A 27,601-nucleotide genomic window follows, 5' to 3' on the forward strand; every position below is an offset into this window, starting at 1 on the left:
ACCTAATGTCTTTTTGCATAATTTGTTCAGAGATATATAAAAGAAAAACTCATTTTTTAAGCATTTAGGAATGTAAAAAGAAAAGGATTTTAATCAAAGAAAACCATAAGTAGTTCCTGTGTCTCATGGATTTGAGGATTTTGCACTTTTCTATACTCTGTAATATAATAACAACACTTTTAATAGCTGAAATAATCTACATATTTTATCTTAACAGAGATAAAACTGTATGAATAAACTAAAACTTACTTTGACCCTTTCTCTTTTGGCCCTTTGAGATAAGTACTGAAAAACTTTGCAAAACAAATGAAAGGTATTTTAAGAAGTCAAGTCAGGAATTCAGGCATGCCCATCACCTGTGAGCTGGGACTTATGGGCTTCCACCATAAAGACAAGATGGTTCCAGTTAAACCTAAACCCTATCATCCACCCCATATCCAATATGGAACTGCTTAGGTTCAGCATCCTTACTTCAGTTATGTTGGGCCCTGTGCTAAATGCTTATACAAAGGCTGAGGCAAATGAAGGCATGTTGGACATGATAAACATGGGCTGCTGTGGTGAATAGAAGCATCTTTGTGTCCCCAGTGCCTGATGTCTTAGTGTGTGTGTTCATGTGTATATCTTTCTGTGTCTAAGCCCATGTCCCTGTCAATCACTACCTATCTACTGAGGAACTTCGGAGAGAAAACTCAAATAAGAGAGAGTATGAAAATTAAAAACAAACCACCACCACCACCACCACCAACAACAACAACAAAAACAAATGAAAGCCTGGCAATGGTAGCTCAAGTTTGTAATCCTAGCTATTCAGAAGGATGAGATTTGAGGATCATGGGACAAAGCCAGCTTCCGCAGGAAAGTCCTTATCTCTAATTGATCACCAAATAGCTGGAAGTATAGCTATGGATTCTGTTGTAGAGCTCCAGATTTGAGTTGAGAAAGCCCAGGGCAGGACCCAGGCCCTGAGTTCAAGCTCAGTACTGACACCAGAAAAAAGAGAGAGAAAGAGAGACAGAGTGAGAAAGATAGAGGAAGACTGAAGAAGAAAAGAAGAAAGAAAGGAAGGAAGGAAAGAGAGAGAAAGAAAGAAAGAAAAGAAAGAGAAAGTGAAAGTGAAAGAGAAAGGAAGGAAGAAAGGAGGGATGGAAGGAAGGAAGGAAGGAAGGAAGGAAGGAAGGAAGGAAGGAAGGAAGGAAGGAAGGAAGGCAGGCAGGCAGGCAGGCAGGCAGGCAGGCAGGCAACAAAAGAGGCTGGAGGTGGGGGAAGGTGGCTTAAGGAATAAACCCCACAAAGGTCTTGGACAGTGAAGTGTTAACTCTTTTGTAGGTAGTTCAAGCATTTATAGCCAGTTCATATTGGGCCCAGGGACACAAGGAATCTGGGTCAATGGCAAATTCCGTGAGACTGATGGAGGTCACAAGCCAAGACATATAAGTGATTCAGTATGATTACAGACAAGTATTCAACTTCTGAAGTCACACATATTTCACTTGAAGTCAGGTCACTAGCAAAGAAAACAAGTGAGGTGAAATCTAAGTAATTAGAATTTGTGCTTCCTGTTTCAATGACGCAAGGGAAAGAAATCATCATGAATTAGCATAATGTATGTAACTTATACTAATATATTATTATATGTGTCACATTTATAATCTACTTGCAATTTGGACTCTCCATTTTATTAAGGGTTCAAACTAGAAATGAGAGTAAAGTGCTCAGCCTACATATGACAAAGCAGATATGTTTATTTTATAAGCTAACTGAAGTCTTTAGACATTTTTCTGTCAGGTTTCATTAGTAATTGCTGGCATTATCAATGACAGAGACCTTACAAGAATTAGGACCCCTTTCAGGTCTCTAGTCCCTTCTTTCACATTCGCTTTGTCTAAGAGACAAATGGCTTTAGAAAAGCTCCTGTGATAAACAGTGTTAGGAGAAAATGAAAATTGCTTTCAATTCTTTCTCTCTTTCTCTCTCCCCCGCCCCCTTTTCCCTCTCTGTCCATCTCTCTGCCTCCCTCCCTCCTAGGATTTGATCTTCTATAGGAATTTTCCACATTCTTCCTTTGTCTAGTGGATTTATGAGGAATCTTGTATGCTAACTCCATGAATTCTGCTTTTCATTGTCTAACCAATATCACCATTATTTAGGTAGGTTCATTTATTTATATATATTTTCTAGTACTTTCATAATAAAAGGAGCAATTTGTCTAGCATACGTATATGAAATCCCAGGTTTGAAAAAAACCCAAAGTAATAAAAAATAAACGTAAGAATAAGTGCAATTTTTGCTCTGCATAAAAATTTAAAAGTGGAATGTTTGAAATTCTTAACTTATCCTTGGGTGCTGAGATGGCTGTATGGGAGTAAACTCAGGGGCTTGCTCTTTCTAGGCAGGCTGCCCTACTACCACAGCGATGGCTCCAGACCTCTCAGGTTAGGTAAGGTGGTGTCTGGTTTCTTCACCCAGCTCCAGGCTCAATCTGACAGCCTCCTAAGACCTCCCTGGTAGCATGCCAGCACACCAGCTTATTGATACTGATGTACTGATGGGGGCTTCTCTATCTGTTTTGCTTATACTGGCTCCTGGAGCAACCGGATTACTAGCATGAGGATGCATGCCCAGTCTAGGATAGTTACCATCAATTACCATGACAGGGGAAAAAATGTCTTGATGTGCATTCTTTATTTTGATAGTCCTGAGCACTACATTTCTAGAAAACAACATTTTCCTGAATATGGTCTAATTAGGTTCCATTTCAGAAATGCCCTAGGACAAACATAAGCAGCACATTAAGCTTTGATATAGTGTTCAGATTGCATTACTAAGCAGTGTTCAATAAAAAAAAAACATACTGCCAAATTCTTAATTTCAAATCACAATGTAAAATAATTCTTTTTTTTTTTTGGGGGGGTGTCTGGTCGTGGGCCTGAACTCTGGGCCTGGGCACTGCCCTCAGCTCTTCAGGTCAAGGCTAGCACTCTACCACTTGAGCCCCAGCACCACTTCTGGCTTTTTTCTTTTTGCTTATGTGGTGCTGAGGAATTGAACCCAGGGCCTCATGCATGCAAAGCAAGCGCCTACCACTGAGCCACCTTCCCAGCCCCACAATGTAAAATAATTCTTACTGGTAAAAAATGTCTTAGTGTTAGTCCTTCATTAAACATACTTCATGCTTTATGTTGGCATGTTGACTTTAAATTTTGTTTACAGATAAAATTATATGATTTACAAAATCATATAGTATTTTGTTTAATAATTTTAAAAAATGTTGCATAGAGGGCAATGTGAGGGATACATTAATTTACTAGCTTTGCATTAGACTTGTATATACCAGATATTTTGCCTGATGATACCTATTTATACCTTAGGACATGCAAATAAGAAGTACCAAATTCACAATGACTTAGCAAGAAGATTTACAAGTGCTATTTTAAACTATGTATTTTGAATACTGAGTTTTTCATTAAAGATTTCACATTTAAATGAGAAATGTTTGACAATCTTAGTTGTTTTATTGAGTTTGGAAACATAGCAATCAAAGGTTATTATTTAAGAGTAAAACTGTTCTTGATTGATATTTTAAAAATCTGAATGAGAAATGATGCTTAATGACCTAAATCCTAAGATATAGGATGAAAGTTTGATGGTGGCAGGAGGTTTTCAGAAGAGAGGACCTTGTATTTCCATTGATGAGTTTCCAAGCCATCAATATACCTTCAGAGGCTCTTTAGGTTACTCAAATTGTCATTTTTATGGAACTATGCTCAAATGATGAGTCCTCCAATATAATCTCATTAAACTTCTGTTGTTTCCAAAGTTAGCTTTCAGGGTAAGAGCATGTTTCCAAGCAATTTCCCCAGGCTAGTATTATTTCAGTGTAGATTGTTAAAGCATCGGTTCCTCATCAGCTGTGACCCTGTCCCACAAAGGATGGGTCATGAGAATCACTCTACATTGATGTCAATGAAAATTCAACATTTGAACTTCAAGAAAAGGAATGGCAAGTTATTATCCTCTTAGGAAATAAAGGGGCCAGGCTCACTCTACAAAAATTGATGTCCGTAGAAATTCAACATTTGAACTTCAAGAAAAGGAATGGTAAATTATCCTCTTAAGAAATAAAGGGGCCGGGCACTTGTAATCTTAGCTACTCAGGAGCCTGAAATCTGAGGATACAGCTCAAAGCCAGCCCTGGCAGAACTGGAGATGAGTCTTATGGAGTTTGCTGCACGGGCTGTCTTTGAACCTTGATCCTCAGTTGATCCTCAGATTTCAGCCTCCTGAGTAGCTAGGATTACAAGCATAAGACACTGGTGCCCAGGTCCTTGAGACTCTTACCTCCAGTCAACCACCAGAAAACCAGAAGTGGCACTGTGGCTCAAAGTGGTAGAGCACAAGCAAGCCTAAAAAATAGAATGTGAACTATATATTTCAGATCAGCATATAAAGGAGCATAAAAATCCATAATGCTCTACACATGTATCATTGTACTATTTGGGATTGTTGGACATCTTGTGTTACAATGAGCTTTCTTTAACAATTAAAAAAAATCATTGGCAAAATGCATTTATTGTACTTCTTTCTCATTAACTGTCTTGGACCAAGATGTTTTATCCTAGATTCAAAAGAAAACAGATCCATTTAATCTAAATTAAAAAAAAAGAAACAGATCCCTTTCCAATTGAAGTCTCCACCCCTCCTAGAAAAGAATTACCTAAAGTGATCTCATTAGATTGGAGCTCTGTGCCGTGTCTTAATAAATGCGGCAGCTATTATAATTCTAAGCGGAGCCATGGAAATAGTTTCAGATTTACAGGGGAAGATGTGGATCCTCCAGCGCCCTCTTTCATTAATACTATGAAAAGAAAATTGGAATTTTAGGACTCCTGGGGTGTTTGTGAATTGAGATTAGCTCAATTTTCTCCTCTCCCAGTTAACAACAACAACAAAAGCTATTTCCCCCATTTTCCAGTGTTCATAGCAACTAAGTCAGAAGAAACAAGTATGAGGCCATTGCTCATGGGAAGGAATGTCTAAACATCACATTTGTAGGCAAATACTCCATCCACAGTGATAGAACCAACAAGTCCAGTTTTCACTTAGACTGACTATGGTTCTGTGAGAAGTGGGAGATGCTACATGTTTTAAAATCCCTTGTATTCTCTGTCCACCCATCTCCTCCTGGCCTTCCTCATTTAGAATCGCACTCCTCTAGGTCAAACAAGAGACTCAAGAGAGGACAGGTTGACATGGCCCTTCCCAAATCAATTGGAGGTTCAGAAAGAATCTGGAAATCAATCAACATTTGCTTCCTTGCTTGGCTTCTGGGACTGACTTTTTTGAGAGGAGAGAATCTGAGAAGGAGAGGATCATCATCTTCTTCAGAAAACTGGTACTGCATAGAAATGAATGCCAGACACTGAAGAGTCCCCAAAACTAGCCCAGCCTGCTGCCTCCACAGTGCCACAGGGGCAAGAAAAGGCAGGGTACAACTACGCCACCTGTATGACTTTGGTGGAACTAAAAACACGGCAGGCAGGCAGACACTTTGTCTTTCACCTCTGTGGCTAGGCTGCAGGATCAAGGTATTTACAGACTCTTCTTGCAGTTCTCCTGCAGGTTTTAAAACATACGTCCACAGCAGAGTTATCTGCAAGGTCTTCAGACTTTCTACATGGAAAGTGCATCCTTTAAGCTTCAGAAGAATTGCTTGAAAGCATCAGGATTTTTACTAATGAACCCATTTATTTACTTATCTCGTGACTGCTTCAGATCTACTCATAGCACCTTAAACTTGAATTCACTCCACCAAAGGAAGTTAGAGCCATCATTGTTGTAAAAGTGACCCCCACAAACGAAAGGAAAGTACCTCCCTACCTTGCTTCCAATCTACTTCCCTTCCTTCCTTTTCACTCTCCTCTTTTTTCCCCTCCCTACCCTTTCTTTACTTCCTTTTTCTCTCCTTCCCTTCTTCGGTTCTTTCTTGCACTGAATATTTTGTAAGATACTTTTACTTCTATACTTCTCTAAACCTTCACCCTTCTATAATATATTCTACAAATACAGTAAAAGTAGTATTTATTGCATTGAACTAGAAACCCCTTCACTTGTGCTTAGGAGAACTGAGAGCAATATGCACTAGTACAAATATCCTATCTCTTTTTCTTATTCTTCTAAGGAACGTGTGGGTTAATCCTAATGAGCGGGATCACTAATTTATTCAGAATCATCTAAGTCAGCAGTTTTCACTTTGGTCCGTTTGGGGTACCTCACTTCCATCAACCGCATCTGCCATCCCCAGGATTACAAATATGTGATAGCTAACCTTCTGCTTCATTGTTGCTAGTTCAGCAGTGCTGTTGCAGAAGTTTCTAGTGTACTTTGTAGTACTGTTGGTACTGGAATGAGAGAGCTAAGAATGGAACTCATCCAGCAGAACACACTTTCCTTAATTGTCAGTCATAGAGAAAACAGATAGGCAATAACAGGAGAAAAAGAGTTTCAAAGTTAGTGTGTTTGTGTGTATTTCTCATAAAAATGTACTACATTACAGAAAATACAAGGAGAGTTACATATTGGAATGTAGATGATACTCTTTATTACTGGTTTCTGGTTGACTTTGCTTTTTGATGGCTAAATACTTTCCCTTTCAGAGAGCTCATTAATTACAACACTCAAAATACAAATCACTTGTCCTGTGATACATTTAACTTTTACTTTTTGAATTTTGAACAGTTGATTTTATACAACACCAGGAATTTATCCTGAGAATACCTCAAGCCTTCGAAGTGAAATTGGGGGAGAAACTGGCATATAGGTATGTGTATACACACGCACATGCCAGTTTCTCCCCCAATATATATTTATATATATATATATATATATTTATATATATATTATATATATTTATATGACAAAGTTGTCACCATGAATCTAGTTAAGTTACAAATGTATGTATATGTGTATGAGTGCAAGTGTGAATACTGAAAATATTATTTCCATTTCTTTGAAAGTATTTCCTAGTTGTCTTTTATTTCTATGAATTTATATGTAAAGCCAACTTGTGTGTGTGTGTGTGAGTGTAAGTGTGTGTGTGAGTGTGTGTGTGTGAGTATGTGTGTTTATGTGAGTGTGTGTGAGTGTGTGAATGTGTGTGTGAGTGTGAGAGTGTGTGTTGTGTGTGTGTGAGTGCATGTGAGTGTGTGTGTGTGAATGTGTGTGTGTGTGTAACAGTGCTGGGTTTTAAACTCAGGGCCTCTCAATCTTGCTTAGCTTTTTTGTACAAGGCTCTGTCATTTGAGCTTCTAGCTAACGGGTTAAGTGGAGATAAAAGAGTCTCACAGATTTTTCTGCCAGGACTGGTGGAGGAACTCTGATCCTCAGATCTCAGCCTCCTGAGTAGCTAGGATTACAGGTGTGAGCCATGGTTACTCAATGGTAAAGACAAATTTGAAGAGCTCCATGGAAGATTTCACAGTCCTTAGAAATAATTTATTTAAATAAGCTGCAATAGCAAATCCCCTCTTACTTCTTCCCTAATATCACATGGATTTACCCATAGTAATTATTTCTAAGGTTATTTGAAATTGATGCTCATTATAGCTACTGTGACTTCTGACTCACTACAAAACCCTAATTTCTTTCCTTATTTTAATTAGTCAACAACTGTTCCTTTCACTAATTATTGCTTTTAGGCTTTATACAATGTGATATACACACATTATTTCATTCAATATTTATATTCCATAGAACAGTAGTACTAGAATCAGTATACTTTATAGGAAATAAAGGTATTATACTTCATCTAAAAATATGGAGCTGAGTCTCAAGTTGTTATTTCTACTTCTTATGTTATTTCTACTTCTTATGTTATTTCTACTTCTTAGATGATATAGCTAAAATTGAAACCTGGATTTGTTCTTGACTCTTATAGTTTCACATATTCAATGTATCTGCCTCAACCTATAGGTTAATTTGTTGTTTCTTACTTTATCACTGAGTTACACATAAAGGTGTTTGATGCTTTAGGCATGATTTCTAAGGAGCTGTCTACCTCTACCTCATCTAGTAATGATCAACTTCACTTCTAACATCTACTGTCTTTTGTTGTCCTCCAAAATCTACCAGAACCAATGTAAAGTAGGAAAAAAGAAAAAGGCATTAGCCTGCAGTCCAGGCACAGCTCCTAACTTAATGGGTGACAGGTGAGAATTCGGTACTTTCTGCTAACATTTTTTCATCAGAAACATCATTTCAAAATTATTTACCGCTGAGGGTCATTATGAGAATGAGAGCTGGTAGGACAATAAATGTGCAAATGCTCTGGAAAGTATACAGGTCTTTATAAAAAATAGGATTACTTCTCCCCATGACTTTCACACAAAAGGTACTAAATCAGCAGCTGTCCCAATAATTCGATAATTCTATAATATGTACTGCATGCCATGACTCAGTGGGTTGTGCTAGTGGCTACCAAGGACATTATCTGTCTGGGGGCAGTTGTTTTAGAAGGCTTCCCTTTCATGAATGGGGATTCTGTGAATTCAGGTGGCAAAACAGCCATTTACATTGTCAGGCAGGTTGTTTCAGACCATTGTCATGCTGCATGTAGAGTGTATCTGGGAAACATTCTACCTTAATGGACCAATGCTCTTTGGCTCCTATGGCTAGAGTGAATTAAATTTCTCCCTGTTTCAAAATTTTATTACAATAGTTTAGGATTTTAGGTGTCATGAAATCAATCATCTAAGATAGACTATTCTTTGATAATATCTGATTGATGATGATGATGATGATGATGATGATGATGATGATATGGCTTCTTATCTTGGAAATAATAACTTCTGAATGAGAGAATAAGAGTAACTCTACCTTGCTCAGGCGATGTTTTATGTTTAACTTTCTGCCTTTGTCCTAAGCCCTGTTGACCAAGATGTTTCTAAGAAATGTCATTATGCTGAGAGGTATTACTATGTTGAAATTGACCAGAACCTGCACAAATTACGGAAACCACCAGACCACAACTACCCCCCCCCAAACAGATGGCCTATCTAGTTCTGTAACTCCTTGTTGACACTAACCGCTCTGGAATGTCACCCCTCGCCCTGAGCCAATCAGATTTGTACTTATATGTAATTTTGCTTAAACACCTGGTTAATGTAACTCTTTGTGACTTTGTGGTTTTGCCTTTATAAACCCTGCTGCAATGTTGCTCCAGGTTGCCTCTCTTCCTCTGCTATGGGACAAGGCCCCAGCCTAGGCTTGTTCTGAATAAACCTTGCCTTTCGCAGTTTGAGGTCTGAGTCTCCAGTGGTCTCTGGTGGTCTTTGGAGTGGGCATTTCATGAAGAGCTGGTTAACTCTTGTTTTCCCTTCTCCCACACTCCTCTTGAATTCCATGATGTGTTGTAAAGGACATCAGTGCATAGTCTCCATTGTAGAGTGCATGCTGGGTTTGAGGGACATCACTCCTTGCTCAGAGTGTCCACCTAGAATCCAGTGAAGCTCTAGGCATTCTGGGTAATGAGTCAAGGTGCAGTTTCCTTGATTTAGAACTGTGTCTATTCACTTTGGTTGATCATCTTTATATTCCTGTCAGGAAGCTACTCCTGTCTCAATTTTCTTTTGTTGAGAAAAGATGAGATTCTTTTTGGTGAAAGTGCAATAGCTAAGGTGAAAGATTAGACAGCTTCCCCTCTGAGCCCCTGAGAGGGAAGCTTGCCAAGACTAGAATTAGGAAATATGGAAGACAAGACATTCATCCTGGGGGCAGGTGGGATGGGGATGGGGATGCCCAGGAGGTCCTGCTGCCCAGAGCATTCCTGACTATGTGAGGAGGAAGATCAAGGGGAACTATAAGAACAAAAAGGAAAGCTTATCCTTGCCTGTCCCCAAAAGTCTGAAACTTTTCTACATCCCAAAATAAGAATAGCAGATCTTATGTGCCCTGCTCCCACCGTACCAAACAAAATGCATTGAGATGAAGCATCGATCTTGTCCTAGCAGGGTCACAGTTATTCCTAAGAAAAGTTGAATGCAGACAGAATTTAGAAACCCTTTTCAAAATCTTCTTGATGCTAACGCGCCAACTACTAGCATTTCCTTCTTGGTTGGAGAAGTAGATTCATCTCCATTATTACATAGCTCATGCCTTACTTTGTTAGTGCTATGAATAGAAAAACTAATTTATATCAGTTCCATGTCACAGCCTACACCTGTGCTCTTCTGACACTGTCTCATTTTTATCAGTCCAACAATGCCATGAGTGTTTAACAGTCAAATACACTAGGTACAATAACATGCCTCTGGCGCCACAGCAAGCACCTGAACTTGTATTTGAATGTAGATAGTCTGGCTTCCCATGTCTACTCAATGAAATGAAAGATTTTACAATGTTCAGAGACGTGGCAACATGTAGATTTGCATCCTGAAAGAAAACACAGGACTCTGTGACATATTTTAAATGTAATTGATGGTCTCTGGTTATCATTTCTTTTAGCTGGAAAATTAAGAAAGGATCTTTGTCTTTCTTGTGTCATCACAAGTACCAGACTTTATAAGTAGTCTGTGGATGGGGAATCTATTAATGATGACAATGACCTCATCAGCAAGTCACTGTGCTGTAATGAAACCTGGAAAGCAAAGCCAAGTGTAACATTCGTTGTTCCTTGCAGCACATGACACAACACCAAGGGAGCATGCTAACTCTTCCCTGAGGCCTGCTGTGCCCTGTGGAGTGGAATTCAGAATACTCTGGCTTACACCTGATAGCATCTGAGAAAATGTAATTAGTAAGGTACCAAGAAAACTCCACAGGAAACCAATTTTATTGTCAAAACAAGGACTTGACACAAATTACAGGGAACGTGGATTCATTCTTCTTGGATTCCAGGTTTTCATAAGAGATAGACTTACCCTGTATTTGTCTGAACCTACATTGCATTTCTCCTTTCAGGTTGGTGAATATTTTAGAGCATGAAAATACTTCGCATTGTCTCCTTCCAAACACAACAGGATGATTGTCACATTTTAGAAAGTCTTTTATGGTATTTTAGCATTTTTCTAATAAATATGTCATGTGAAACAGATTATTAGTGCTCTAGGGCTAAACAAATGTAGGCTGCTTAAAAATGTATTCCGTACTCATTACTGAACAGGATTTTCTGTTACTTAAGAGTAGGAGGATGCTGTATTAGCAGACAACTATTTTTTATAGACTTTCAAGTAAATGCTTAATCAAACTCAGCAAGCTTAGTTATTTGCTAATTATTAGACAACTAGCCAATCATATGCTAGTTAAGACATTTTAAGACTGCTCAATCATTCTAATAGACAGAGGATTGTACTCCTTTTCACTTCAATTAATTCTGTCAGCCCAAAATGAACCTTCCCACCCAGGAGAATAAAGTAAGTACTAGTACTAAAAAATGCTGCCAGCTACAGCAACTCCACTTGTTTAAGGATTCATTACAATTATTTCTTAAGTCCTGAGTATATGTCAAGTACTCTGCTCAGTACTGTATATGACTCATCTTTTCTCCATTTTATTCGTATGAGCCTTTTCCACTTTACAGACTGGTTACTTGAATTTCAAAAATAATAAATAACTTTTCTAAGACCAGGAAAGGGTTGCATCTCCAAGTACTTCTACTGGAATCAAAGTCCAAGGCTTATCTGATAACTCTCTTCCTATTGCTTATCACAGTATTTATACAGTGCTATTAAGAGCATTACTAAAGTGTAACCAAAATATATTCATTCCATCCATCCCATTATATTGTTTCTAAAAAATTTTTAAATGTCACTAAATATTCAAAAAAGTTAAATAAAAATATTGTAGGGGGGTGAGTGGGTCAAACAAATTAAACAAAAATCCTACACAGCGAATGTATCTTCCTTATCAGTCCAACTGAGGCAGGATGGATGAATTAAAAATGAGGCATGGCAAATGGCTACCAGGAATTGAAAAAACTTAAGCCTACAGAAAATACAGGAGACATTTATTTATCTACTTCCCTTAAGACTAAGGGACCAAAGTCAGTTCAGGGGAAAATGAGGTGGGATAAATTGGGGGAAAATGAGGCCTAGTGAAGGCAACTCAGAAACATGGTGTTTAGAAACATAGAAGTACAGGATGCATTTCTTCCTGAGAGATGCATTTCTCACCTCAAAAATTAACATTTGTTTGGCAAGATGTAATCTTTCCTGAGAGAAATGCCCCCCAAAGTAACTAAAGGGTAGACCCAAACTGTAATCAACCAGAATGGACAAAAAACATGCCAGGAACTTAGAAAATGTAATAACACCAAGAGTAATTAAGAGCAAAGATAAACTCTAATCTTTTCCTATCTTTAAGTCAGATCCCCTGTCTTTACCATAAAAATACCCCTAACAGCCAAAGAGCACCCACACTCTGTTAGAGTGTGCCTTCTCCTTTTTGCTTAGCTGTTTGTCTCTTTTTTTGTCTGTTTGCCTGCTTATTTACTCACTCAAGAAAGCTCTGCCAAATTTTCTAACCATATGATTTATCCAGAAATTCTTATTCTGTGATTGAAATCAAGGACCCTAATTGACGAGTCCCTACATTTAGATGGAAACAATATAAACCCTTTCCTGTACACAGTGAAACAACTTTGGTATCATTTTCCTTAGAAAATTAAGGAAAGTAAGTGAGGTGCGGGAGGGATGTAGCTCAGCTTAGTAGTAGGATAATTGCCCAATATGAGAGACAGTCAGGATTCAATATCCAGCATCTCAAGAACTGTTCTTAAAAATTAAGAATGATATCTTCAGATCCATTTACTTTTACTTTAGTATGCTAGAGAATTAAATATTTTATAATGGGAGTGAAATATGGATCCTGGGTCTAACAGGTGCCATCTTGGCGTCTTGGTGGATGATCTAGAAGCTGGGGCAGGGATTTGGACAATAGGGACTTGGATCTGCCAGACCTGTACCATGAATTCCTGAGACTCTTTGAACTTTCGAGTTCCCTGTGAGCCTGCCCCCTGACCGTGACTCTATGTAGGCCCCTCTACCTCTACTGCCATTGTACTCTGCCTCAAGTCTCCTGATTCTCCTCAGATCACCAAGGTGCCCCTCTTCGACTCTCCATTAGAGTTTTAATCTTCTCTTTGATAATTGTTTTCCTGCTCTTTCTTTACTATCCCTGTGGCTCAGTTTCCTAACAATATTAAAGACATTGGAGGCTGCAAGGTTATTTTTTGGGGGGGGCGCATGTGTCTGCGTGAAGTCGGCAATTTAACTTGTCAGAATATAGATTCTCTATCTTGCAATCAAATTCTTGTGTAACAGGAGGAATCGGCAGTTCCTAAATGTTATGTCCTGATAGACAAAGCATGCAGCCTGGCCCAGACTCCAGTCACGCAGCCTCCAGCCACTCATCCTAAATGAGGAGCTGAGATCTTGGTGATGAGTAGCCTGGTACTCAAGAGATGCTCTAATATTCCTGGAAATGGAACACTCATTAGTGGTTTTTTGTTTTTGTTTTTTTTCTGGCGGTTGCTCAAAGTTGTCCATTTAAACAGCAATGTGTGGGCTATTATGGGCTAATTAGACTCACTTTTGAATAATTACATAATAAATAACCCAAATTTAAATGCAGGACATAATTATCATCTAATCAGGCTCTAAAAATACGATCTAGTAAGTGATATATTCCTTTAAATGACTGAGATTACTTATTTAATGAAAAGATGCACCTTGTTCAAGATATGTATCTTTATTCCTAATGTGGTTAACGAGATCAGTTCAATAGAAATCCTTTGATCTTTTATTGAAATAGCACACTGGAAAAACACTTAATATTGCATGGTAATTGTAGCATATTTACTGTAATTAATAGTAATACATGTGATGGAAATTTTGCCATTAAATTTATAACATGGAATTATTTCAGTGAACATCTTGAAATTAGTCCTATATTTTTGAAATGCTCAAAGTTGAGAGAAACAATCTTCTGCAGTCCAAGAAACCAAGGACCCATCTTTTCTAAACTGGGAATAGGTGGGGGGGTAATACTAACTAGCAGCTCTTTCTTATTATATGAATAATTTAGCCTCTCTGAATCTCATCAGCTAGGGAAATAGTTAAGGTTTTGTAAAACAATGAAGTGGAATAATGTTTATAAGCTCTAAGAACAACAATGAACACAGAGTAAGGCTTTACTGAATACAAGGGATTATGTCTATCTCTCATTACCTCTAAAATTCAAACCCAGATCAATGAGATGTAACTGATGTGCTATTAACATGCATCCTATGTAAAAGGTGTTGAAAAATTGCTTTTGCTGAGTCCACAAGTTAACTAAAAAACCATGAAAGCTGAGTACCCAGCCCCTACTTCACAACTTTGTCTTCTCCGCTGAGCCAACCTCCCCTGAAGTCCCTTTGCAATCACCTTGGATTCCTGCAAGGACAGGATTTACCCCCAAGCATCTTGTCACACCAGGCAAGAATCCCCTCACACATGAAAATGCAGTATCTTGTTCTTTTTATCTTGTGGCAAAAAGAAAACTATCCCAAAGGAAGAAAAGAGACAAAAATCTCAGGCTAGACCACCTGCCAGACAACAGAGAGAGCTTGTTCCTGCTGGCCTTAAGAGATGAAGTGATTACTTCTCTGGAACAACCCCTCCCCTATCCTCACCCCCAGTACACACTGAGATAAGGATGAACTAGGTCACTCCTATGACTGGGGAACTTTAATAATTATGCTTACCTATCACCCCCTGCTTCACAATTCTTTGCATAATAAAACCTAAAGCTCATGTCTGTACCTTGAAAGATGGATGAAGATGGTCTGAGCAGCCGTTTTCCCACAGCATGTCTGTGCCATGTAAGGAGTCTCCCTTCTGTGTCCTTCACCATGTCTCTTTATTTAGCAGACAGTAGAGAGTGGATCTGACATGTGGAACTCCTGGAGTTCGGGCTTTGTGTCTAAAAACCCCGGTTTCACTTTGAGGAGCTTTACTAATCACCACATCTCCAATCTCCACTGGCTCAGCTAACGTGTAAAGGATGTCACCAAAATGGAATGATCCTCTTTTCTTGGGATGAATCAGATAGTCTATTATTTAGTAGAGCTTCCAATGTTCTCATTTAAGCCAAAGATGTAATTGATTGGAAATTGGCGTACTCTTCTATAAGCTACCCACTTCCCAAATGTCAAGAGAATTTGAAACCTAAGGGGGAGCCCCTAGAAACAGGAAGCTCAATCTCTTCTTTTGGTAATAAATGGCAAATTGGAGATAATCATCGGGAGGCTCCCAGGCTGAGAAATTCATTATTTTCATTTGAGGTTCTTGATCTCCACATAAAAATACTTTTTCTAAGCACTCCTATGAGGTTTGAGAAAAGGTTTTATACAGAAATAGAACCAAACTCAGACAACTGTGGTGGCACAGGATCAAAATTCCAGCAGGGAGGTCAAGCTGGATGCCATAGCAAGACCATTGATGTGAATAAAAAAGAGAGGTGGCAAAAATACGTATGTATGTGTAGAATATGCATGGTAATTAACAAGGAACAATGAACACAACTTATAAGCAAGTATGTTCTTCAGCCTGCTTTTATATATTAATACATTCATTTTGGCAATCATGTATCTTGGCTGAGGAACAACCACAGAAGGAGCAAGAAGCAAGCTTTGTTTGTTTGTTTGTTTTTGTTTTTCTGAGAAACTGTAAGGAAAAGGTCATCCTTCTGTCATGTGTTTAGCAGCCTAAGCCAGGCAACTTAGGACAATGGTGGTTTGTGACGTAAGGACCCGTGACTGCTGCTCTTCTGTATATGACATCATATTTGGGGTTCAGGCACATGCCTGAATTGCATGGTCTCCTTACCAATGTGGCCTTCTCATTCAGGGATCATCATGCAGGACAGGGTAGCTGGAAGCAAGTATAGCCAAGTTCCATATGCTGTCACTCAGGGGGTCATGCCTGCTCTAGTTTCTACAGGTCCAGTTCTGTCTACTTCCCATCAGGAGGCCTGAGTATTTTCATCAGTTACCCATTCAATTTTCAGCCAGGAAAAGCAACAGCATTATATAAAGGGGGAAAAAATAACTAGAATTTTATTTTTATGTAACTGAAGTGAGGAAAAGAAAAACTGTCATTTGTGCTGTACTTTATGCCAGGTATTATAGTAAGTACATTGAATATGTTAATTTTAATTCTTGCAGCACTCTTGAAAAATTAAGTGATATTTTACTGCCCAAGGTAAAAAAAACAGAAAAGAAAAAAAAATAAAAAATGTAACTAAAATGGGATGTAGGGTAGAATACCCCCTTGATAGAAGAAAATTCCAGGCATAAACTCCATTTTTGCTCTCTGGGCTTGGCACAGAAGTGGTTTTACATTAGGGCTCAATAATATTCGAACAATAATAGAATTGATAACTAAAAAACTCTCCTCTTCATTAAGAGTTCTAAGTGGAACCATACTGTAATTTGAACTTATGGAACACTTGATAAAAGGTGTAATTTATTGGTGTTCAAGAAGAGGCTAGGATTTTTTTTTTGTACTTATTTGTTTCATTAGCAGCCTTAGGAATAACGAGAGCATGGTACATTTGCATTGGAAATGCTATTTTTGAAATTGGGGTTAGGTCTGAGTGAAGAGAAAACTTTCATGTGTAAATCCCAGGGAGGGTGAAATATCCAGAAGATTAGGGCAATGAACTTAAAAAAATATATTTCACTTATTGGAAATAACTATTTTCAGTTACTTAGAGAATTTTTTAAAGTATGTTCAGAGAAGACAAAAACGTTCATTTCTGAAAACATACTTCAGTATATTAGTCTTCTAAAAAGTCACTTTTCCAAAACTTGATCTTTTATCAAAAATTATTTTTGTCAATATCTATCTCACAGTACCCAAGACCTCCAAACTTGAGCAATGGTAATTATTGATGAAATTATTTTATGCATGTAGATGTGTTTTCAACAAATAGAAAAGTAGCAAAGAGATGCTGGAAAATGAGTACATTTGTGAACAAAGGCCTTAAGAGAGGGATCTTACAGTGGAACTGACATTCAGATTCAAGCAAGATAAAAGAAAATATCCTTCTTCTTAAATAATAATTGGAAGAATAGAAATAAATATCATATAACTAAGTATTTTGTAGCCAGGTGGTAGTAAAGAAGGGATGGAGAAAATCATGGGGAGGTAGACAGAAAAGCCAAAGGAGAAAGAGATTTCACATGCAAGATGCAACGGGGAAAGAGAATCTGACTGTGGTGGATGGGAATCTGCAATTTCAAAAATGTGAAAGTCCACTCTCCCACCTCTCCAGGTAAAGGACACTTGAATTTCTTGAAGCGGCCCACACCTAGCTGAATCAAGATCTGCTCTGTGGATTTGCATAACAGGCTTGTAGAACCAGGCCTGCCTAAATTACTTCAGGCCAGAACCAAAAACTTGCAAAGCCTGTCTGGAAACCTTTATACTCCCAGCCACCTTCACCCAGGATACTACTCAAGTCCCTCCATCCCAGCCCCCAGCATGCCATGCCTTCTGTCTCATGACTTTCCTTGGGTCATCATAGCACATCCATTAACTCTTCAACTCTTCATTAAAGTTGATCTGCTTTGTTGAGTTCGTTGTTTGCTCTTTCTTTATTCTAATACCCTCACCACTCCCTTTCCTAACAATGGTAATACACGTTCAAGACTAAGGAGAAGGGATAAGGTGTAAGGGGAGAAGACCAGCTTATGACAAAATTTGAAATTTCAACAGGAATTGATGGCTTCAAAACTAAAGAGTAAGAGGTAAAACACTGAAGGAAGGAATGATCTCCTTATTTTTCTCCTTTCCTTCATGTCTTTTCCTTCCACTCTATCATCCTGTTTCTTAGGTCCAGTTTCCACAGAGAAAGTCAGGGACTCTGATCTAGTCAATTTCGAAAAAATGATGGATTCCTATAAACAAGGATGGAATAATTGACTCATTTAGCTTAAGAGAAATGAAAAAGCAACAGTTTAAGTACTATTGGAGTACTAGCTACTTATAAGGCCTCTGTGTAAAGACAATGATAGCCTAGATTCAGCCAGCAAAGTGGAGTACAGGCCAGAGGAAAACCAGAAAGATCTGTAATTACAGTCTCATTAATGTTTGTGTAGCATATAAACTGCTGACAAAGACCATCTTCAAAAGCACACTAATTTATGCAAGCAAACTCAACTACACACACACACACACACACATATATATATAAATATAAATATATATTGATAGAGATAGATATATAATCTACACACACATTCTCTAGACTTGTATTTTGAAATAAATCTCAAGGTAGGATGTCAGAGAAGATGAAACAGAACAAAATAGCAGATGTCAGAGAAAATGAGACAGAAGAATATCCTGGTGTGAAGGATTAATGCCAGAAAGATTGGAGTTGGGCCTATGAATGTAGGAGTAATGGGGGGGGGGCAGAAACTGAGGGTGGGAAAAGGCAGAGAAATGGAAGAAATATCATGACAGAAAAAGCAATGCCTCCCCATTTTTTAAGTGGCATACAGAATAGTAAGAATACCAAGAAAAACAAATACAAGGGCCAAGGGTCACAGGATGGTGTTATGAGATGGCCAAGGACCAGATCTGTCTATATAACCAAGAAGAACTGACTGTAGAGATCAATGAGGCAGGAGACATTAATATCTGATCATCAGAGATGTAAGAATTAACCACGACTGATGTTTGGGGAGCTGAGAGTTCTGTCTACGGGCTGGAGTCTAGGAAGGAGGTAGGTACACAGCCAGTCATACCTACCCCACCCCACTGGTGCTGACTGAGAGTTCCTGCTCCCCACATTACACAGCAGCTGCTCCTAAGTGCTTGAATCTAGTAGCCATGTTGAATGAAGTAGAAAGATTCAATAAGAGAAAATGGAGTCTGGGCCTCCAGGATTATTTTCTTTTTGAATATCAGAATGAATGAGTTTATGTAAAAAATACCAAGATTACCAAGAATGCAAATTATTCTGTGGTGGCCAGTAGTTCTCCCAAGCTTCTTGGTAATGTTCATGAAAACCATGAGCTAGCGGATCGTGCTGGGTCTTATCACAAGTAAGGAAATTATTTTAAGCACTTCACAAAAGAAATGGAAAGGACTCGAATTCTTGGTATTCTTAATATCTGGAATCAAATCCAGACTGCGATTCATTTATTTTTAGAGTCCTCAGTCTCCATTAAGTGGCACAAACCTTTCGTATGGAAACAGTATTTACCTGTCAGTCACATGAGAAGGGATGCAAACATCATAAAGAGGAGGAGAAATTATGCATCATCTATCAATAAAGACAATCAGCTTGAATTTGACAGAAAAAAGGCAATTCACCAAACTTTCTCCGTTAATCTCTCAAGGTCTAACCTGCTGTTTTTTTCATTTCAGCCATAATAAAATTGTTTCCACAATTTGGAAATATATCACTTAAGATAATTTGCTGGCAAAGTGAATGCTGGGGACTTTTTGTCCGTAGAAAGGTCAAATAATTTTGCACAGTGCATAGTAATTTTTGTTTTTATTTAGCCTGACAATTTTACTCAGCAACCCCAAGGAAAGCCCCTTATACTGTTGTATGGAAAATTATGTCAGGAATGCATGGAGAGTAAGTATTAAGGTAGCACTCAGTACGCTGTCACCCATTGCTTTCTTGAAATATATATTCTTGGTGGTATTATTTTTTTTAAAACACACTTTTTCTTAAAAGGAGGGGTAAAGAATCATCCACAAGAGAAGCAAAGGCCCTTCTCTCTCAATACACCACTGTATCTTTCTACATGCGAAGGCAGGCTCTTCTAAAAAATGTATCATGCAACAGTAAAGCCAAGGAAGTAAGAAAAAAAAATTCGACTAACCTAACCCACCTGAGCTCGGCTCACAGGGGTCAATGTCCTCATCGTCGCTAGGACACTCTGCGGAGGCCACCAGGATGTCATCTGTGGTCTGCAAAGGAATCAGAGTCAGTAGATTAATCTCAAGGATTCTAAGATTCCTTTTACCTTGTTCATTGGACAGGTGAATTGCAGAGTTATCTCAGAGTCTCAGAAACCAAATCCAATCATTTCCCTTTCAAAAGACACAAAACTTCAGCCACCTATCTTAATCCTCCCTCCCCCATGGAAATATCCACAGATAGGTGAAAACTTGATCGCAGCTTATTTCACAAGGGAATATAGAGCTGGTTGGTGGTAGCCAATGTGTCGACATCCATCCATTCAATTGCAGAAAAAGTGGCACCCAGCAGCTTACAGCTGTTTAAAACAACCTGGTGGAAATGGATGATTTGAAATTTATGACGGCCCTGGAGGGCTACAATGTGTGCATCAGTGAGTTTTATGTAGTACTTGTGCTTGGCTTCGTGAAACCAGAAGTACCATCACCTCTTATATTCATGACCAGGTAGAGTTTGATAAATCTTTGAAATGTACCTTGGCATTATTAGGAAACACAGATTAAGCAGAGAATCAGATTTCACAGATGTGAAGATTTTTTAAGAAAAGAGCAGTAAATATAATGTATTGAAGGTACTTTTCAGTTGAGCTTTTATACTCAAATTTCATTTTTACTATACTCAGAGAGTGGGTATTGTTTCTCTCTCATCCTCTCCATCATTTAAGTTTCATAAAAAATGAGAAGTATGATGTGGGACAGGTGATAGCATCCAGTTGCTTCATTGCATTTACAGCCCCAGAAATAACACTCACTTTAATGAAAAGCAGTTGCATAAATTCAAGCAGTTAGTCACATAATCAACACACTGACAAGCATCAAAGGTTGTTTTATCGCTGCCACTTACTAGCAGCAGTAAAGTCAGCATGGTGTTTGTGTGGATGGTGTGGAGGTTTATATCAGATTTGGCTGATGCTAGAATAGAACAGACAAAGACTGGGATACAAGAAGAAAAAATATCTCATTCCCTCTGCTACATGTTAAGATTTGGGTTGGTGAGAGGATATTCAGTAGCAAAATTGGATGACTCTTCATTTAAAAGTGGTGCTAACCAGGGTGCTGGTAGCTCAGGCCTGTAATTCTGTCTACTGAGGAGGTTGAGATATGACAATTGGTTTGAAGCCAGCCTAGGAAAGAAAAATCCACGAGATTCTTATCTCCAACTAACCACCAAAAAGCCAGAAGAGGAGCTGTGCCTCAAATGGTAGAGCACTAGCCTTGAGCAAAAAAAGTTGAGGGATAGTGCTCAGGCCTTGAGTTCAAGCCCCAGTTCAGGCATTAAAAAAAAAAAAAGTGGAATTCAAATAATACAGTAAAAGCAGAAATAGAATGTGACTTGCATGTATTAACAAAGTGCCTAATATAATGTCAGGGATTAAAGTATACATTTTTATAAAAAGCAAATTCTAATATTCTAAGACCTAGAGGAATGAAAAGTTGCACATATTAGGCTTAACAATCTTTCAAGTGAAGGATCTTTAAAGAATACAGAATTTAAATTATTTAACTCCCATTTCCTGTGTGGGGAACAGAAAATAGTTCTTTGTTTTTCTATTTCTATTTTACCCTGTTATACTAAAATAAATCCTTGCTAAAACTTTTTAACAAGAAAAGAATACAGATGTTATTGCTTCACAATGTAACGTGAAATAAATACAAGCCGATAAGGAGCATTTTGAGACAGGTTTGTGTTATGTTGCTTTTAGTTCTTCTGGGAAGATTTGGGGATTCATTGCTTTTGTTGTTGTTATGTTGTATGTATGTAGAAGTTCAAACTATTGATTCCTGGGAATATAATGGCTAATGGTGAAAACGATCAGCAAATGTTAGGTAGTCATGCACCTAACTCTCTAAAAGGAAAGACCCATCAGAACTTCTCTTGGTACTAGTTTACCTTGCAGGATAACATCCAAATTGCCATGACAAAAACAAGCCATTGGATTATGTGGATTGGCAGGGCAATTGTTCCAGTAATCAACTTTATTCTAGGGCCAACATAACTGCAAAGCTACTTCTATACTCAGCCCAAATGGAAACACTTTTGAATTAATCAAAATTAAATTAAGTAGTGAAATTTGAATAAGTTGCAAAAGAACGTTTAATTTTTTTTCTTTCTTTTTTTTTTATTGTGTGAATACCGTACAGAGGAGTTACAATTACATGGGCAAGATAACAAGTACATTTCCTATCAAGCATTGTTGCCTCCTCTTTGTTTCCCCTTCCCATCCCTTAATTTTTTTTCTTGAAGATTTTAAAATACATATAATTAACAAAGTGTTACTGTTGTCATATTCTCTCTCTATATATATATATATTATATATATATATATATTCTGATTAAATATTGCAAGCCAGTTGTTCCTGTCTAAGCAGGGATTCTGTTTCATTTTCTTTCCTCTACCCAAAGAAATATTGTTGTCAAGTCCAGAGGTATTTTAAGCTCTAGGTGGGGATGTAATTTAGTAAATAGAGACCGGCAATATTGGTAAATGATCTAAAATGCACACCAATCTCTATTAGCAAAAAATTTTTTTTCTCTAAAACGTCAATTGTGCCAAAATTAAGACAATTTTAAACCTGTTCTATGCTTTACTTTTCTTACCTGAAAAAAAAGAAATGGAGGGTTTAAAAGGTCTGTTGTTTTAAGGATTAAATCATTCCAGAAAAAGAATCTAGAGAAAAACAACTTTTAAATGTTCATCAAAAACATTCATGTACTCAACATGGTTTTTGATATTTCATGAAAGTAGCATGACTTGGAATTGTTCTGCACTGATTATAAATAATACAGTTGTATATCTTAAATGGAAAGTTCTGCATAAAAATTACGTTCATCCCAAGAGCCCATGTTAGTGTTTACATATATAGTAGTTATTGTGATCCTTTTTGCATGAAATCACCATCTCTGATAGTGTGGGTTCAACTTGTGACTTAGGCAAACATTAAATATGAATACAGAGGGTTATTTCTTAAATTAAACTCATGGGCTGCCAATCTGTGACTTAGTAGCTACTGTTTAGTACAGATCCACTTATTCAGATGATTCCAGTCAAATTTGCCTTTCAAGCTATTTTCTTTTGGAATAATTTCACCACAAACAAAGAATGTAATGTCCTCAGTATTTTATCTCATAATAAATAAAAGAACAAAAAATATCACAGGATAAAATCTTGTATAACATTCTTTTAGTAAAAAAAATCATTATAGTAATACAACATTCTTGTAAAGCTGCATTTTAGTTTTTAATATACTTTTCCTGTTGTAATAAATATGCATATGTATTCTTCATTTTCATTTATTATTTTCCTACAAAAATTAGAAACCAGTCTAGTCTTGTGAATAAAAGATCTCAAATCCATGGACACCTTGGCAGAAAATCATCACAGTATGAAAAATCAGAAAGTGGTTCAACTATAAGGGGGAAAATCAAATTTCATTTTCGAAGGGGAATTAACTGAACAATCTTCTAGCCAAGGCTGTGTAATTTAAATTTAATTCACCGTGTTTGAAGCTGTCTCTCTATGACTTACTGGGGAGAGAATGGTAGGAAAAACCCTCAAATATGTCACATTAATCAATTCCATTCTTTAGTATACTTCTCCTGGATGTTCACAACCTTTTTCAGAAAAGTGGCAACCTGCTGTAAGAGACAGAATAGTGATCAAGCCAAAGCATTAGCTTTACATAACAGTCCATTTACAAAAGTGTCTCTAATTGTGTCTTTAACCACTCACAGGTCAAAGCATCAGGCTGATCTTCCCACATGGAGAGGGGTGGATGAATGCACATGGCACACATCTGTTCCTGTTTAAAATATCTACTGACTTCAACTCGCTCTATCTTTAGGAAAACAATGACTTGGAAAGACTAAGAAATAAAAGCTCCACAACTTGATCCATCATTCTCTGCATGTACGCACTAACAGGTGGTAATTGTAGAAAAGTGTAATCAGGTTGGGGAGAAAGAACTCTTTACTGTATGTACAAAGGTCAGATCAATTTACTTAATATTCAATGATGTTAGGGAAAGACTACTTGATGGTTTAGGAACTCCAGAAATACTGATGTGTCTTTGTTCCTTTCTTTCTTGCAGGTAGACTTAGAATTCATACTGTCATTAATTTACTCTATATTTGCTTCTCACTTTCAAAGACAGCCCAACTATAAATCTATGTGGCTAAAAAAATATAATGAAAGATGAATAAATCTAGTATTTAATATCATTACTAAGAACCACATACCCATACCTACAGTTTATTTCTCATGAAAAAACAGCTATGCTGGCCAATAAAGACCATTACTAGAAGAATGAAATGAAACAAAACAGTCAAATAGAAAACCACTACCAAACAAAAAAAATAGACAAAAGTCAATAATGGTAAAGATAATGAAAATGATAATAATAACCTCAAGCAGGTAAAAAAGGTACTTTGGGAGGAAAAGAGAAAATTCCAACTATGCTATAAGATACCCACTATGAGTTTTATTTGTATAAAACAAGTCTTAACTTTTGTTTCTGAACAGCTACACTCTATCTTCTGATATATCCAAATACAAAGTAAAATATACCTATCATCTTAAGTAATTGTGATCACATATGTGGTGCAAAAACAAGAATGTTCTATTTAGTTAACTGATGGAGACTTGTTGGTAATGCTTTGGTCTATGAAGACCTACTCTCCATAATGAAATCTAATAGTTTCTCCAGATTAATTTACTTCAGAAAAGATTTATCATTAGGTTAGGTTCCTTGGAAACACATATAACAAAGTCAGAGTCACATATTCTCCAAGACAAGTTCAGTCCATCCACCTATGAAACAAGAAATTTCTAAGAGATAGAAGAAGCCACAGTTGTCATCAAGAGGAAAAAGAAAACAAACAAAAAATAGCCCAATTGTAAAATGTAGAATTCCCAAAGAATAATGAACTTGATAAACTTAAATCTAAATCTAAATAAATTTGGTGTGTGTGTGTGTGTGTGTGTGTGTGTGTGCATATGTGTTAGGGGTTGAACTCAAGGCTCGGTTCTGTCTCTTAAGTTTTCCCTCTATGTTGGTGCTTTTTTACTTGAGCTTTTTTACTTCTGGCTTTCTAGTGGTTGATTCAAGTCAAAAGTCTCACAGACTTTCCTGCCTGGGCTGGCTTCCCCAGATCTCAGTTTCCAGAATATGTATGATTATAAGCATGAGCTATGAATTCCTTGACCAAATCAGTATTTTAACTAATCAGTAATCCTATGATGTGGACAAAAGTGGTCTGGAGCATGGCTCATGTAGTGTAACACCTGTTGAGGAGGAACACAGCCTTAGTTCAAACACTATTAGCACACACTCACACTTACACAAACATATATATACGACTATATTGAGTAAAAGGGCAAAAGGAATTTAGACATTGTATAAGCATTGGGGTAGTTTCCATTGTTTCAATCAATTTTTAGTTCTTGTTGTTTTTCTCAAGTAGCAGACATTATATAAAAATGTCAGTCTCATTGCTTCCTATTTAACAATTTTTTTTTTTGGGTCCTGTTGTGGGGCCTGAACTCTGGGCCTGGGCGCTGTCCTTCAGCTCTTCAGCTCAAGGCTAGCGCTCTACCACTTGAGCCACAGTGCCACTTCTGGCTCTTTTCTTTTTGCTTATGTGGTGCTGAGGAATCGAACCCAGAGCCTCGAGCATGCAGGGCAAGCGCTCTACCACTGAGCCACCTTCCCAGCCCCCTATTTAACAATTTTTTAAAACGAGTTTCAATGTTTAAAGGACAAATTTTAGTTCCAGCACATGAATAACCAATATATCAAGGAACAATTAGTAAACAAGAATTAAGCATCTCAATAATAGATATTATTTTTTGGAAGGGGGAATAAAAATATATTCACTATATATTATATATATAGATATAAAGATATAAATTTTGGTTCCTACTTCCAATAGATTTTGTTCCCACTGTACTTTAAAGATGATAAATAAATCACTAATTAATATAAGTTAATTACAATAGCTTATATTTCTTGAAATGTAACAATGTTCCCGTATCTGTTTCTTAATTTTGTATTCAACAATACTTACCCCAAACAAACAATGGTGGTAGAGCTATTCTGACTATTATAGCTAAGAGTTTGCTAAAAAAAAAAAAAGTCAACTCATTTTTATGTGGATTTACCCCATTTGAACGTGTGAACATGGACATTCATAAATATTTAGTACAAAGCTTAACTATCCCGGAAAGCAACCAGCTTTCACATTTCTTTAATACTCTTTATCAATCAAGTGCTCAAGAACATTACAAAAAGTGACCATCATTCAGATGTCTTCTTGAGAAAAAGGCAAACTTGAAAGCCATTCAATTTTCTTGAAAGTTTTTTTAGCTGCTTAAAAATGTACGCAGTGATTTCTCAGCAGTTAAAATGGGGTTGTAGAGGGACAAAAATGAGGGTGAGGTAATAAGTAACAAGTTCAACAAGAAATGTACTCACTACCTTACTTATGTAACTATAACAATCACGTTGACAATAAAGCTTAAAAAATTTTTTAAATAAGGTTGAGTAGAAAAACTCCACTATGGAAAAGAGATCACATGCTTTCTGCATGTAGTCTGACCTTCACTTTTATGTTTATTTGATACTGGTTACCCTGACATTTGGAAAACAGACATGAGGGGATAATGTTGCACAAAAAGTAAAAATCATTTTAAGAAATCAATAAGAGAAAGAAAAAAAAGGATTTCTACCTATTTAATGCCTAAGTATGCAAGTTAGCAAATCTTCAATTAATCATAAAAATGGAGACTATGTTTAAAACAGGGCAACACATAGTTATTTAAAATACTTATAGTCCCAATGCACATACTGAATTTCCACTTAGTAGTCTAGGCAACGCAAGGAGGAACAGTCAAAAGATTGGAAGTTTCAGGAAGCATCAGAAGAATCAGTTCTCCTATTGTCTAAATAATTAGAATATATATGGGGATATAATACTGCAAGTAGAGGATTTGACTTACTACAAAAGACACTACACTATGGGAATAATCAAATATACATTGGGCTTGTTCTGGCTTTGAATAAAGCATTTTCTGACATGATTTTGCCATCTCCAAATTAAATAAATGCCAACAGATAGTTACAAATGTAAATCCTGGCTCTTAGCTGTGTCAGTAGGAATTTTTAGTCCAACCCTTGGGATGGAATGGACCAATTAGTCACATGGGTTGAACTGAAAAACCTCAATGAGGCCAAAGCAGACTTCTTGATTGCAAAGTGCCAATCAACTAGCATGATCTCTAGATTCAGGTTTTCATGGTTCCATGAAAAAAATGCTCAGACATAGAATCATGTTGTAGTCTAGCAGTCAAGTATTTTCTCTGTTCTGAAGCAGACCTTTGTGATTCTTTGTCTAAATATGCTATGTAAAATTTGAACTTTATAACTTGAGTGTAGGGATGGAGGAAAGTTGGGAGTGAAGGAAGGAAAGGGTAACATCAGTTAAAATGCATTGTACTTATAACCTGACTTCTGGAATCAAAACCCCTTTGTATAATTACTTAATAAGACTAAATAAATATTCTTAGAAAAGGATATGAGGTAACTAGAAAACACAAAGAAAAATACAGGACACTTGAATTTGCTATGGC

The 27,601-nt window shown here is 37.2% G+C and overlaps 1 protein-coding gene across 5 annotated transcripts in view; it reads right to left on the minus strand.

The window, feature by feature from the left end:
* Nrxn1 (neurexin 1) overlaps positions 1–27,601 on the minus strand; it is a 1,024,002-nt gene that overhangs the window by 6,811 nt on the left and 989,590 nt on the right. For all 5 annotated transcript variants that reach the window (XM_013018013.1, XM_013018015.1, XM_013018014.1 and 2 more), the window contains one exon: positions 19,880–19,967. In XM_013018013.1, the coding sequence (XP_012873467.1) occupies positions 19,880–19,967 (88 nt within the window). The remainder of the gene's footprint in view (positions 1–19,879; positions 19,968–27,601) is intronic.

Source organism: Dipodomys ordii, unplaced genomic scaffold, assembly GCF_000151885.1.
Source record: "Dipodomys ordii isolate 6190 unplaced genomic scaffold, Dord_2.0 Scaffold37, whole genome shotgun sequence".
Classification (NCBI taxonomy): Eukaryota; Metazoa; Chordata; class Mammalia; order Rodentia; family Heteromyidae; genus Dipodomys; species Dipodomys ordii.